General features: G+C 40.9%; 1 protein-coding gene across 4 annotated transcripts; it reads right to left on the bottom strand.

Moving 5' to 3' along the window:
* Positions 1-428: 428 nt before the first annotated feature.
* On the bottom strand, positions 429-13,307 carry Fancd2 (Fanconi anemia complementation group D2). Of its 4 annotated transcripts, XM_022852661.2 has the most exons (22): positions 13,048-13,297; positions 12,123-12,416; positions 10,444-10,636; positions 9,273-10,328; positions 8,801-8,913; positions 8,214-8,456; positions 7,625-7,744; positions 7,167-7,245; positions 6,734-6,859; positions 5,921-6,018; positions 5,420-5,524; positions 5,147-5,211; positions 4,594-4,769; positions 4,025-4,144; positions 3,684-3,845; positions 3,418-3,503; positions 2,827-3,043; positions 2,424-2,548; positions 2,033-2,222; positions 1,604-1,789; positions 1,166-1,408; positions 429-660 (listed from the first exon to the last, which is right to left on the bottom strand). In XM_022852661.2, the coding sequence occupies exons 2-22, from the start codon at positions 12,380-12,382 to the stop codon at positions 601-603; spliced, it is 4,023 nt and encodes a 1,340-aa protein (XP_022708396.1). In that variant the 5' UTR covers positions 12,383-12,416; positions 13,048-13,297; the 3' UTR covers positions 429-600. The 4 variants fall into 4 exon arrangements, 3 of the variants coding, with proteins under 3 accessions (XP_022708396.1, XP_022708397.1, XP_022708398.1); XM_022852662.2 differs by lacking the exon at positions 8,214-8,456 and having other exon boundaries at positions 13,048-13,296; XM_022852663.2 differs by lacking the exons at positions 429-660; positions 1,166-1,408; positions 2,424-2,548 and having other exon boundaries at positions 1,649-1,789; positions 13,048-13,306.
* Between the last annotated feature and the right edge of the window lie 1,303 nt (positions 13,308-14,610).

The raw sequence follows: 14,610 nt of genomic DNA, 5'->3' as shown, positions 1-14,610 counted from the left end.
GAACTGTGATAAATCAAGGCCAATGCACGGTAACGGGAAATGATATGTTGTTCCATAATCCATATGTATACAGTTTCCACGTCTGAACATTATGGCAGCCATATTTACGTAATATGAACGGTGGCGATGGGAGAACTTTGCCATATACAAAAGAACCAAAACTTCTACTTTTAGCTTCATACATATTCGAAGTGACAATGTAATCGAACATTGCCGTTGTACGACCAACTAAACATAAATTAAAATATAGCTTTAGCCGAAATGTTCTCCTTCTGTAGTAGTCTTCTAATATGTAGGTGTCGTTTCAAGATCACGATAGATTCAAACAGCAATTCTTATTTAAGATTTAGTCGAATTTAGGAGCATTGATAAATCTAGTGTAGCAGTCTATGTAGTTATTGTTCCAATGGCAATGAAAACTTCCAGAATTTCTACGAGGGTTTTTTATTTACATATAGGAAAGTTGAATGTTGAATAGTATCGGACATCTCCTTCTATGATAGCATATTGGTTCTGTATGGCTATTAGGTACGCGGTGTTTGTGAAGTAACTTCCTTGTGTCGGTCATAGATGCGTGCGCAACAAAAGAGAACTATTATATTAGAATTCCGCGCTTTCGTCCGTAGTATTTAATCGACTTGCGAGGTTGTTAAGTTCTCCCTAAAACAAAAGAGAGAAGATCAAATCTTTAAGTGACACAAACAAGCTAATCAGATTAAATTCTCACGATTCCGGATTATAAGAGAGCAATCAATTGCTAGGTGATTCTAATTCTGATGGCGAGGTCTATCGCAGATAAAAAAAAAAAAAAAAAAAAAAACACTTTGAGACAGAATCCAAACAGAAAATGGAAGTGAATAGTTTTTTTCTAAATGGCGCTAAGCCGGTCGTATGACTTCCATAAGTTACTCGATAAATCAACTGCCAGGTGTGTTCTAGCGTTAGTTCGGTAAGTTTTGTACCATTGAACGACTACTTGACGTTGACTGAAATAGGCGTAGAGGATGTTTAATCGTACAGGACGATATTTACAGACTTCACTGCAAAGAAAGAGATATTTGAATCGTCCCACTATATCAGTACCACGGTATATGGGTTACGATACAAACAAAGGGGCACATTTAACTTCTGGAATAGGTTCACTGGAAAGATCTGTTCAGTTTACCCCTTGTTCTTGCTCATCATCATCATCATCATCGTCGTCATCACCATTGAAACTTTCCTCATCGCCTGCATCCTCCATATCTTCTGTCTGATCATCTTCCTCCTTCGAATTTGAAATCTCCTCACCTCGGAGATTTCTCATTCTCAACTGACCCACCTGCAACGCGTCTGCGCAATTGAACTTGGAGAACAGCGCTTGTATCTTAAAGATGAATGTCTCGAGAAGGCGCCGTGCAGTTGGCACCTGCGGCAAATCGCAATCCGTACATGTTTTCGTTACATTCGTTTCATATTAGAACGTAAATTGAAACCTAATTAAATATACGAACGCCGTCGTTAATAGTAAAATCTATGTTAGAGACGCGAAAAAACGTTGCTGAGTTTGATGTATTTTATATGTACATAAAGTGGGAGCAACAGCGAGAGAGAGAGCCATTACCTGTCTTGCGAGAGCTATTTGTTTAGCAGCATTGGTCTTGAAATGTGAACATGTATGTTGCATTACTCTGGTAGACTGCTGAAGTGTCTTGACAAGCAAAAGGACTTCATCCGTGCGAGCCTTGAAGCTGGTTTCTGCCACCGCCATTCCGTACTTGATAAATACGTCCAGCGTTTCGCATGCGGTCTACTCGATAATAAAGGCCACACGAAAAAAGCAGCTAGTGAGCCTACGTCTGCCAATCAACTGATAATTTCCTTATTCACTCCAGTAATTTGCGGTTAAATTTCCAAACAAAGTGATTGTTACTGTCGCACTTCCTAAGTTGGTTAGCGTTATCTGGCAACAATTCAATGGACTCTGAATAGTAAAACGGAGGTAGAACTAAATTAAAAATGATAACTTGAAAAAATTAGAAGGTAGAATGACCTTGAGCCCGCATGAAGCGTTGAGGTTAGTTGCTGATATTTTCACTACGTCCAGTAGCAATCTGAGGGTTTTCGCTATCCGAAGCCATTGCGTTAGCCGGTCTTGTCCGTCTGCTTGTGCTCCGCACATCGCTTTGACGCTGCGGACAAAATACGATGCAATCGTTTTGTAGCAGGCGGTCAACGTGTCCCTGCAAAAACTCTAAAGTTAATATAGTTGAACGAACATAAGGAAAAGACGTTTACAAATATGTTTTGACGAAGAAATAAGTTACTTCTAAATTATGATGGCGAAGCGCGACCAAGTCACAACTTACAAGATGTAGGCAAACGTTTGAAAATGCTTTTCTCTATAGACCTGTCGTAGTGATGAAGTGAAACGAACTTATCACCTGGCAATAATCGGAAAGATGGTTGATCTGGCATTTCCGCTAAGTTCAGGGAAAACGGTTTCAGAAAGATACGCGATTTTTTCTAAACGATCGTCAGTTTCCTCGATGTAGACTGTCATCAGAGTCTAGAACGCAAATCCAACAACTTGGAGCCGTTATAGTTTCTGTATAAAAGTTGCTAATATTAGCAGCAAGCATTCCTTCAAGTAGCTGTGCCACGCTCCTTACTTTATCTAGATAAGTCAACATGATTTATTCTGGTCCTTTCGGTACAGATTCTCTTTCAATCCCTTTGCGAGTGGTGTTGTGAAGCTATTATCTGATTATATCGGGAACTTTTACTACAAAGGTAGGGCCAGAAGTGAGGTCGGTGTGAGCACGAGCTGAACATGGAAAAACATACTTGAGCTGATTTTGCTATTCGAGCACTCTTGTCCTTGTTTGATCGTGGCCAATCCCTTCGTAAAAACTCTTCGGCGACACCCAGAAGACGACGCTTATTAGCATCTGCATTCGAAGCCGTTTTATCGAGGACAGTTAGCAGTAATTGCAAAAGCGCGGCTGCCGTTTCCAAATCGGCGACCGACGTAGCTAACTCGACAAAATACCCGAACACCCTTCTGCAAACGGTTCAGACAAACAGTTTTCACATACAGAAATATCAATCGTGCAGACACGCGCCATTTGTTCAATGTTAATCCAAGTTACAACTTCGATAAGTGTCTAATAACCAAAGATACAGGAGATCACCGCGTAAAGTCAGGATACTGGAGCTTCAACTTCATAATTAGGATTTTTTGATGCGACTGAAACCTTTTAGGAGCATAGACCCGGCAACATTGTTTGCGGCTCCATGGGGGCTATGTAGATTAGGTTTATAGGCACAAAAAAATGAGCAACAACTCCTGCGACATGTTCGCTCAAACTTATACCGTGATAAAGACAACATATGTGTGCGTATAAATTTGAACGATACTAGAAAAGTTAGACCTACCTGTGAAATTCAACGACATCACATTGGGTGCGAAACTGGGTAGACCCAACCCGAAGGGCAATCATATTTAGAGCTTGGCGAAGCACCTGTAGACAGTCAACGACATGAGCATCATGCAATTCATGGATTACGAATATAAACATCGTTGGCATTCGTTCAAAGCTCACTAATGGTCTTGCTTCGGTTTCGAATCAAATGCCCTTAGTGTTTGAGCAGGTAGTTACAAGGGTCTGGGTATCTTCCTTGTATGTAAAGAATTGTCTAACCTTAGCGTTCCGTGGTTCATTAAACCCTCTCCAAGAAAGCAGCGTATTGAAAATCGAGAACAGCAGTCGAAGACACAATATTTCGTCCGAGCTTAGAGCGGAATCACTATTGTCCATATATGTGTCCTGATCGTTGCTATTGTGAACATGGCCCGATGAGACCTGTGGAATAAAAGGCATTCATGTTTGATTTCCAAGTAAAATCTCAATGATGTACTTTAGAAAGATCTCCTTTTTGATCAGTGAGGACAGATAATTTTTAGATAATATCGTAACGGAACATGTGTAGACAACTTGATCATTCAACAGGATGTTCAAAATGGCGAAATCAATTAACTTACTTTCATTTTGTCTACAAGCGCTTCAAGAAGGCTGCTCAGCTGCGGTATGAAATTGATCAGAAATCGAACCATTTCTTCCGGTGGTTGTCGAGATGCTGTGTTTTCCTTTTTTAAGGCCGCCTGAATGAAATGAATGTAAGTTACCTTAAGAACGTCATGTTGATATGTGGCAAAGTGCATTGCACACTAAAAGCAATGGTTATAAACTCCCCATAAAGCAAAGGGCAACTCTATGTGTGATCTAGTGAGCGTATACGTTCTAATGCGTTTGAATGAACCTCTTACGTTTGAGCAATATATATACATTGGTAGACGTTCGAGTAAAGAACAGCCTTAAAATATCTTGTCTAATCTGAAGCAAACCGTCTGGAAACATTGTATCCAGAAACATGAAATAATAAAGAATTACAAAAGTTATAGAAAAAGTATTCTTTAAAAAACACCTATTATTGAATTTATGTACTAACGCAAGGATTTTTACATACGTATCATTTTTGTAACTCTACATGGCACCCATAATACAACACATGCGTTGTATTTGTACGACTGTTATCGTGGCTGAAACGTACCGGGGAGAGAAACACTCGCTGCGATTCCTCGGTCCCCAGGGATGCATCCAACTGTGACCAGAGTTCTTGAAGAAGGAAAGCACGCTCGGTCGGCAAAAAGTCTTCCTCGAGCAGATACACGAAGTTCTGATTAAGACTCCGAAGGAAATGACGGAATGAAGCAAACTCCACAGGAACTGACCACAGAAACAAGGACAGAGAGAGGAGAGTCACTCGTAGGGTATGTATTATTCGAACATATAGATCTATTCTACTATGATATTAAAATGTGACTGCAAGTTGGATTTGGATGAGTCTTATCTAAGACAATAAGCCATAAAGTAAATAAGCAGATTCACGTCCAGCTAAGATTTGGAGCCCTTAATATCATTACAATTCAACTGGCAAACCTTCCATATAAAAACCGATTTGGAAACATTTTGAAATTATCTTATCATGACGCAGCTGATACCAAAAATAGAGGCTGAACAAATGGCCAACCAGGTGTTTTTACTAGATGCACGGATAAATATTATACTATATAGTGTGTATCTATATGAAAAGATTGACCTACCTGAATTCTTAGTTGCCGCATTATCATCAGTCTCTTCCTCATTTGCTTTGCGTTTTCGGCCTTTTCTATATAGTAGACATGTAAAAAAAAAACCTCCCTGTTACCTTTAGCCTTATATCGGGTCACCATTGCATATGCTCTTAATAAAAATGCGTAGTATTTTCTTCGTTTTTTTTTTTATTGATAAGTTAGTTTGTTTATTAAAATGTATACAATAAAGCACTATGTGAAATATATGTATATACGTATCAGTGATTCCAGATTTCATCATACCCAGCTTTTGCTTTAACAGCGGTTCGCACGTGAACGCTCTGAGCGCTGACCCCGTCTTCGAATGTCACCCTCGGTGGTACGAACTCAGGCAAGCGTGCCAACCATCTATTATATCAGTTCGCATAAAAAAACAGTAGGTATTAATAAGATTAATTTCACTGTATGACCGAGTTTTAGCGGTCGAGTACAAGCAAATATGCCCTATGGCGTGCACAGCTTGTCTGTAAAATTATCCATACAACTGTTTCTTTATCTACGTTGCTATAGAGCAGATGAAGGAAGTAAATTTCGTTGACGACATAACTTTTGGAGGGCAGTAGTAATGATCAGACACTGTTGTCGAAATCAGAGAAGCTCAATTGATCCACTGCTTTATACTGAGATCGATTTGTTAAGGTTACTATATTTAAAATGGTATAATAGTGCAACATGTCAGATGTACTGAAAATTGCGACGGCGACTGTTGTGAAAACCAGCTCCAATCATATAGATAAAACATACTGGGCGGCAAGGTTGATGAGATTCACTTGTTTTCGAATGGTCTTCACCAGCTGCGCTCGAAGGTCCCGACTCATCAGTTCCGAAGCACTGTTGATAAGCTGCGATAATCATAGCAGAAGATAATATATAAAACAGAGACAAAAACGTTCTGATGGCTAGACAATATATAGAAGGATTTTACCGTAAAATGGAGAAGCGATTTCACATCGATCATGACGGTATTTTCAAATTTCAATGTACAACAGAGCTGTAAATCAAAAATAATTTTAATAGTACCTATGACCTTAGAGGACAGGCAAAGAACAAGTTACAAGTTAACAAGTAGCTTAAATAGCGAATATTTTAGCTTTTTATGTTTTGAGAGGTATTTCTTTAATTTTTCTTAAATCAAACTTTTCTTCTCTCTAAACAATCTTGCTATTTCAGACAACACTTGACTATCTATTGAAAAATAAAAAGAGGGTTGGAAAAACTCAAGAGAAAATTATCCGAGAATATATACACATAGTAAAACGCCTGCTACAGTTTTTGAGGAACAATTAAAATTATTGCCGAATTTAATCTACAATCGGTGGCTCAGATCATTTTCACCTGGAAAATTTTCATGGATCTAAACAAGTAAACTACTTTGCCATGATGACCTGACAAGTACTACACGAGCAACTTTCGCCTATTAGTTTTAAGCGTATTCTATCGTTCTAACCATAACGATCACACAGGTTGTGACCGGATTTTCCTGTCGAACTGATTAAAACCACCTTAATATAGAATCCAAGGCACATCCTTTTAGTAAATTCTGTTACCACTGCTCACCTCGCGATTCCAGTTGATCGTATGGAATAATGAGATGAGAAGCTGTTCTTTATCAGGCGCCACGGAGAGATTTATGTCCTCAAAATCGTCAGGAAGAGTCCTCGCGAAAAGCAATGCATTTATACCCTTATGGAACATTTATGTCATTAAGTAAATAGACACATCAATCCTATTGTACAAACCCTATTACAAGGTATGCCGTAAAGTAAGCGTTTCATTGATGATAACTTTATTAAGTAATAAACGAAAAGTTTACAGGAGAATGTCCTCTAGCGAAAGCAACTTGAACTTTTGAAAAGATGTTCGACAACCAGGTTAATTTTAGTTCAATGAAGATAGTACTACCTATTGAGATATCTGGAGATATTCCTCTTTATATAACCTTATTTATATTGTATAAATTTGGAAATATTTCGAGATAATTCGATTTTACTTGAAGATCGGTCGAAAAGATTTCTATTTCCGCTGCTCGTAACAGTCGAAACAAAGGACACATGGCTTCAATGGGTAACCTGTGAAAAACCACAGAGAGAAAACAACGGTACGGTTCGTTGAAAGAACAAATCGAAAAGTTCACTGTACCAAGCAGCATTGGTACGCGTCGCCCTATTCTTTGGGCAGCCAAAACATCATTGCTTCGAAAGCCAGTACGATTAAAGTCAAAAGTCAGGGAGTAAACATAACGCTTGAATGATGTTGTGTGACTGGCCTTAGTACGCTAAGGCAGATTTGTGCGACCTCCTGCCTAATGATTAATCAATCAAGTCATGTTTTCGAGATTACGAATTAAATTTTTCCTAGTTTTATTGCATCTGAAAAAGAGGAAATAATTTATCCGCCGAGTTTCATATCCGACACGGGCAAGGTTATTAGTTAGCGAGATCATCTTACCCCACTTTTTGCGATCGGTCCAGCACGGAACTTAGACGGCCAATGTCGATGACCATCTGAACGGACGCCGATCTGAGAGAAGAATCGTTATGAAGGTTCGAGGGATTTGCCGAAGTGGAACTGAAATTTGTGCCAGATATTACCTAGGTATTTGAGTGTATGTTTAGGTGGCCGTCCGTCACTCGTTTAGCATTCGATACTCCCATTCTGAGCCAGCGGTCTAGATTATCTACCTTTTGTTTCGTTCGGGAATTTACCGAATCATGAATTATTTTCTACTCCGTAACTGTCCAAGCTATGATAGGCTCAAAAAACGTATTTGTCACAACAACTCATTACGAAGTATATCAAAAAGTTTTAATACAGCCGATCAGTAAACCACGGCGTAACGTTTGTCGCCATATAGATACAAATCTAACAATCTGAATAACAGCCCGAGGCCACAAGCCTATCTTTGCCCGTATCACACCACGGAACCCGATTGGGAGACATTTAAAATAGTACTGTATAGTAATTTGCCGATCGGTAATTCTTAACCATATACGCAAGAGCATGCATTCACGAATGATGTCAGCCACCATCAACGCACGAGCCTGCACCATCCGCGACACTTCCGTGTTCTTTCCGTCGATCGATAAAGGCCGATTGGAACTCTTTGGACGCAATTTGGTGAAGCCATCGCACAAGGTGCGGTTCGAGTGACGGCACAGCCAGAGACAGTTCGTCGCAAAGAAGCGCTGCAGCCGCGGGAAACAATCGTGCACAATCAAACGCCTGTCGTACACATGTTTGCCCATCGCTCATACATCGCTTCTCGTTAACCGTGGAGTCACTATAACAAGTGGATATAAGCTCGTGTTAGACAGCATCTAGCGATATGTGGCCTTTTCCCAAAACTGATTGTCTATCAGGACGTGGAAATTGTTCGATTGTACCGCAAATTGTGCTAAACATAATTAAAGAAATTTATCTTAAACTAATAACGCTCTTCCTCGAAGTTAATGGCTGTTGCATAAACCTATAGGCGGCAACAAATCCAATGACGCCTAGCTTGCTTCGAATACGCTGCACAAGCAAACGCCAATGACCTCACCTGCATGGCTGTCGCTCGGACGTGATCACAAATGCGCAAAGACGACAGACTCAACAGAACCAAGTTCCACATTTGCTATTTACCTTCGTTTTGGGAGCATCGCTTCTACCATAGCCACGGTTGCAACCATTCCAACGCATTTATATTTAAGATTCGGATTAATTAACTGTTTGCGTGCTGCTATCCGAAGGGTATCCTGGAAGCATAATTAACGCTGTGTTTCGTGAAGTCCTATTATGGTATAGATTGAAACTTCTGCTAATGGGGCTATCAGCAGCTTATTATAGTAGCTAAGAATAGTTAGGCGGTGCCATCCGTCAGGACGCAACGCAGCTTTAAGCAAGTGCAAACATCCTGAGGCGTCGCGCAATTTGCGACAGATGATTATATACGAAGACATCTTGATCAGCAATTCATATGATACCTTTATGGCTAATAATCGTATGCGGGCTTTGCTACTCGTTGCCTAGACAATATTCCGTAATCTTCTGAATACTTTGGGTCTATATCACATTAGTATAACTAACTAATAGTAATTGCTTATCGAGCACAAACCCGAAGGCCGATATCGGCATCAGCGTCGGCGTAGGCAAGCCACGCAAGGCTACGGAAGAGAAGACGAGCTTGGCCAAGTGACATACGGCCAAGCTGATCAAGAAGCACCTGCAGCATAAACCCAAACGGAGCGGTCTTTTTAACATGCTTTGTGCACAGTATATGCACACAGGACAGGGCGTTGTGTAGTTCCGCGGGTGACCCTGATCCAGCATGCGTAAGGAGAGCCACAATGACCTCCGTTTGTACGTGCACATCGTAGTAGAGGAACAATTCACGGTAGATCGCACTGGCTAGCTCATGCATGCTTATTACTGGACCTCGGAGGAGAAGATCACAAATTTCCAGTATGTTGTTAAGATGTCTTCTAAGTAAACTTTGATGACGTTTTAGCACAGTTGAGGTCACACTTTCCGTCAGGCACGCTTCCTTAACGGCCTGCCGAATCGTAGCGTCGGCATGCCTCTGGTGGAGCTGTCTATAGCAGACAAATAGGAATACGACATCGATTTGTTTCAGACATGCACCCGCAGAGTTGACCTCAATCATCTTGAGCCAACATTCCCCCAGTGCACGATGAGTCATTACACCCACTCGCAGCTTATCCACAAATTGTATGAGAGCATCGGCCTGGGCAGAAGCTGTGGTATGATCAACTGGCTCGTGAGAGTTGCAATCAACCGGCTCTTGAGATGCAAGAACTATAGCTTCACTGGATCGAAGCAGATTTACAAATACCGGTATGTCAGCTTCAGGCAAGTTACGCAGAACAAAATCCAGCACGGGGCATAATTGCTCCACATCGAGTTGTGGAATTGAAGAAAGGACACTCTTCCGCACAGAAACGACCACATCTGATGGGACGCGTAGAGCTGCGAGAGCTTCGAGGACCGCCCCAGACAACTCGGAATGGTTCTCGTAAAGATCGCACAAGTGCGCTGCAACCGTCGCGTGGGAGCCCTCTTCTCGCAGCATTTCTGGGAGCGCACGAACCAGTTGGCGCTGCTGCTCTTCCGGTACATCGGCGATAAGCTCGAAGATTCGTTGTATCAATGCCTGTTAATAGATGAAAAAATTATACGAACGGTTGGGAAAACTGATATATGATGAGGATGAGCTTGAGATTTTGTGCGAGCTTTAAAGGACATTGCAGCAATGAACGAATACTTGCCTCGGGATCATTTATTGTATCTTGCCACTTTAGAGCCTGTATTACTCCATATGTTACGGAAGCGGAATTTTCGTCACCTAACGCGCGTTCGTAAAGTGTATCAAGAACAAATTTAAGGAGGTCTCGCTGAATTTGTGGCACACTAAGTAACAAGCAGAGCACGCTGTTTTGTCGGGCAGGCCACAAGCTAGAACTGAAACCGTAAAGGGCAAATTAGTTTAATTGTGCTTACAAGTACGAACTCAAAATTTTAACTTTTAAGGTCGCTGTGCCCGATGGAAGAGACTACCCAACGAATGCGGTACTGTAGCATGAGGCCGTATGATAACTGAGGCATATTCCATCAGGCACGTATCCCCTAAAAAATGAAAATCCATCGTGCTACATAATATGTGATAAAACACATATACTGCGAAACGTTTAACTATATGCCGGTTCGTTTTGTCTATTCTTTTCCAGGCTTCATTAATGATAGCTTTCACATTACAAAAATCAAGATCAGTCTCCGCAGTGTTTGTTTTCCATATGTTGATGAATTCCAAACTGGCAAAGTTAACGTGCATCTACGTTCTAGATTCTCGAAGTATGGTGGTACTTTGTTTCAAATGTACACGTGTCTGTTCAGTAATGCAGGCTCACGATTCACTTTAGGAACAAAGGTTTGATTCGGTCAGATCTTCCGACCTGCTTCGATGAGCAGTGTTTTCAGACAATTTAAATTCCGTAGGAAGCAATCAAGGCCATCTTTATTTTGTATTTTTTTTATGTACTGTAATTTTGTATTTGTGTACATATTCCCAATCTCGCAACCATGGTTCATTGAATTTTTCCATGATGTGCTCTTCAAGCTTCGACCGTCCACACCCCCCAGGTACTTGAACCCATTCCGGTATATTAAGGTCGTTCTACGTGTGTGAAGTGTATCAAAAGCAACACGACGCTTCCGCGGCAGAACTTGATGGACTTAGTCTTGTTTCTGTTGACCAACACTTCGGCCTTATCTACAAAACATGACAACCCGACGGGAGCTTGCTAGACATGACGCCGATTCCTTTGAAAGATAAAGAGATCGTTGGTGTGCAGCAACGTCTTTGCCTTTCCCGCCGGGTATTGAACACGGGGTGGTAGCTTATTCAGTGACAGAAAGAACAGCAGAGGGCTTTACTTAGCACCCTGTGCAATGCACGATTTAAACTGAGCCGCGCCTTTATCCATACTCGCTTACCTTTCTGTTTCCCCATCCGTTAAATGCAATATATTTTGCAGGGCTCCGCATTTTACAAGCTTCATTGAAATGATATCTCTAGGAACCATGTCTATTGCCCATCATTACCTCTGCATTATTTTCTGTCCGTGTGAGATTGATTTCTCCAGATGTCTAGTTGTAGAGCGCTGATACCTTTCCCGTAGAAAAAGACGAATTGTTCAAAACTTAAATGGGGTGCAACTGGGTTTCGTTTTGTTAACATTGACTGAATAGGAAATTCGACAGAACTGTACAAGCAACAATATAAACCTTAAAAGCACATAGTTAATAACGGGGATAATTTTCTGCAGCATGTAACACTACGCATTTTTTTTAAAACCAAATCAGGCCTCCTCCATATCAGAGGTGTGTAATATATGATAAGCAGCAATGTTATGTTTCAGAGTTAACAAAAATCTTCGCTAATTCTTACACAGTCGAGCTGATAGCGGGATCGCACACGGCAAGTCCATTCTCAAAGCGGATTGCTTCTTTCGAAAAGTAAATTTTAGCTGCATCAGCTAACTCAGCAGGGGCGATCTTCTCCGTAACAAGTGTCTGTCGTAGCCTCTTATGGAACTCTCGTCGGTCAACAGACACAGATATCGCACGGCCCTCGTTGATGTCTACCCCACACGACCTCAACATTCGCTCGAATTGGGCAACTACGCCTCCGATGTCACTGGACGCCATCCCCAATCGATCTGCCCCCTCTAAGCTTCACCTTCTACAACATATAATATGTAGTGAACATCAACATATTGTCTGAGATTGATGTCTGGTAGTTCTTAAACGATTCCGAAGCTCTATACGCTGTAAAGCTTTTAACTGAAAACAAAATCCTTTTTAATTACACGATATATTTATTTAGAATTTATTGCGGAATAACGTTGTTCAACACCTTAGCGTGTACAACAATATTATACTCTAGTAAAATACAATCTAATGTACCAATTATCCGCTAAGGACCGATACGACAATTGATTTTATCGGGCAATTCACGTATGCCCTACGCCAGGCAGCAAATATCACTTCGAGACTGTGTAACAGACGTTTAGAAAGTGGAATTATATGTTTAATATATAATTGCTGCTAGTAATCAATAAAAAAAAAACTTTATTATTAAATAAGTTTCATCAACTGAAATCGGAAATTTACAAAATGTCCACATCACGCTATAACTCTGTCCTTCATTTGGTAGTACCTAAAAGCCAATGCTGCCGGCGAAATGGAAGCAACCCTAAGTACGAAAGGTCATTACGAGACGCTCCTCTCGAAACGGAGCTTCATCTTTCGAGTCAAGACCCTTTCATGTAATCCTTGCTCTTAACAAGACGGGTATGCGTACATTAGCTTACCGTTAGTAAGGCAGTTTCGTTTGTTTTTTTCCAGTATTATCAACTCACAATGGTACGCTACAATTCACTAAAAATCTATTTACTAAAAACCAATTTATAGCGTGTCTAGATTACGAATCAAAGTCACTTCGATTGCAGAATAAATCGGTGTCAGCTATATAAACATACAAATGATCAGTATTTAAATGAGCACCATTGATTGTCTATGATCATATGCTGACACACTGAACACAGCCGCCACTGGCAACATAACTCTACTAGCTCACAGGGCCGAGTTGATGCCAAATGGCTTACTTTGGATTCGTCTTGGAATTTGTTGGTTAAGCCACGTAGCCGACTTACTTAAGTCTAGTCTGTCTTTATCCACACATACATTAAGTAATTAGCTCATAAAGCGCTCATTCAGGTGTAAAGGCTAAATAGCATAAATAAGGAAAGATCAAAATATGGTCTCCCATCCACTATCCTTCTATCCAACTCTGTCAGCTAAACTGACTCACTTGGAACCGCCACGACGCGTGAACAAAATCTGACAAACAAATGTTCGAAAACACACAAGTGTTAACATTTATTGGTTTCTTATGCATTGTAATTTTACGATCCTTGTGACTTATATCCTATTTAGGTTCGGAAAAGTTACTTGAATACGTAGAATTTTAACTTCGTCTGCAGTATCTGTGCTTCAAGACATCCGGGTTCGAGCTTCATATTGGACAAAAAGAGAGAGTCCAAACTGCGATGAATGTGCGCATATTTTTGAGCTTCATTGAAAGTCAGTTCGAGTACCTCGGTACGGTGGCGAAGCTGGATAAAAGAGTCCTAGCAAATTTTACCCAGTGATGGGTCGTTTTGTCAAGACAGGCAATGGAACCTCCTATTGGGCTAATGCCACTGAGCATGGACCATGCTGGCATAGAAGGAATCCGCCAGAAGTGACAAAATTTAAGCTTTGACGTCGATGAAGTTTGTGTTCATCGTCTATTCGTATCAAGCGCAGATCCGATTCGCCGATATATGCTGAGCAAGATCCGTGCTGTTCGTCACTGATAATCTTTTTAATATCAGAAAAAATTATCAGCATCAGTCACATAACTGTAATTGGGCACCCGTTCAGGCTCTTGCCCCGTTTACCAGTGCTGTCAGCCAGCATTAACTCCTAAATCGGGACAATACCTGCCATAACGAGGGCGGACCAAATCCTCCAAAACAAAGAGCCTGTTGCTATGTCTGCTGGTGCATTCAGGCGACTACGAATACTGTAAACGAAGTTATGTGAAAATTGTTGGTGCATACCTAATGAAATTATGGCAAAAGGCGGCCACTGGAATTTCCGCTGCAAGGCAGCCATACACCAGTGACCTTTGTCGCACTACTGGGACGTCTAACCGTAGCCGTATCACCAGAAGGGACTAATGTGATAATTAAATAAAAGATTCTTCAGGACTTCATGAAGATAAGCTATCACATGCTCGAGTTCCCCAAGTACTGCTCGGTTAACAAACGATACAATAATTGTATATTCTATTTGAAGTGAATAAAGCTATATTATTAAACTAAAAGTCG

The sequence above is a fragment of the Varroa jacobsoni genome, unplaced genomic scaffold (genome assembly GCF_002532875.2).
Source record: "Varroa jacobsoni isolate VJ856 unplaced genomic scaffold, vjacob_1.0 contig00888, whole genome shotgun sequence".
Lineage (NCBI taxonomy): Eukaryota > Metazoa > Arthropoda > Arachnida > Mesostigmata > Varroidae > Varroa > Varroa jacobsoni.
The sequence above is the reverse complement of the archived record's forward strand: the minus strand, read 5'-3'. Positions and strand labels throughout refer to the sequence as shown.

What these genes read in the sequence shown, in the direction of transcription:
- Fancd2 (XM_022852661.2), bottom strand. Translation starts at nt 12,382, where the DNA reads ATGGCGTCCAGTGACATCGGAGGCGTAGTTGCCCAATTCGAGCGAATG. An exon ending in GTCGCGGATGGTGCAGGCTC is followed by an intron (nt 7,745 to 8,213) that starts GTGCGTTGATGG and finishes CACAAATTTCAG; the next exon opens with TTCCACTTCGGCAAATCCCT. An exon ending in AAATAGCTCTCGCAAGACAG is followed by an intron (nt 1,409 to 1,603) that starts GTAATGGCTCTC and finishes GATTTGCCGCAG; the next exon opens with GTGCCAACTGCACGGCGCCT.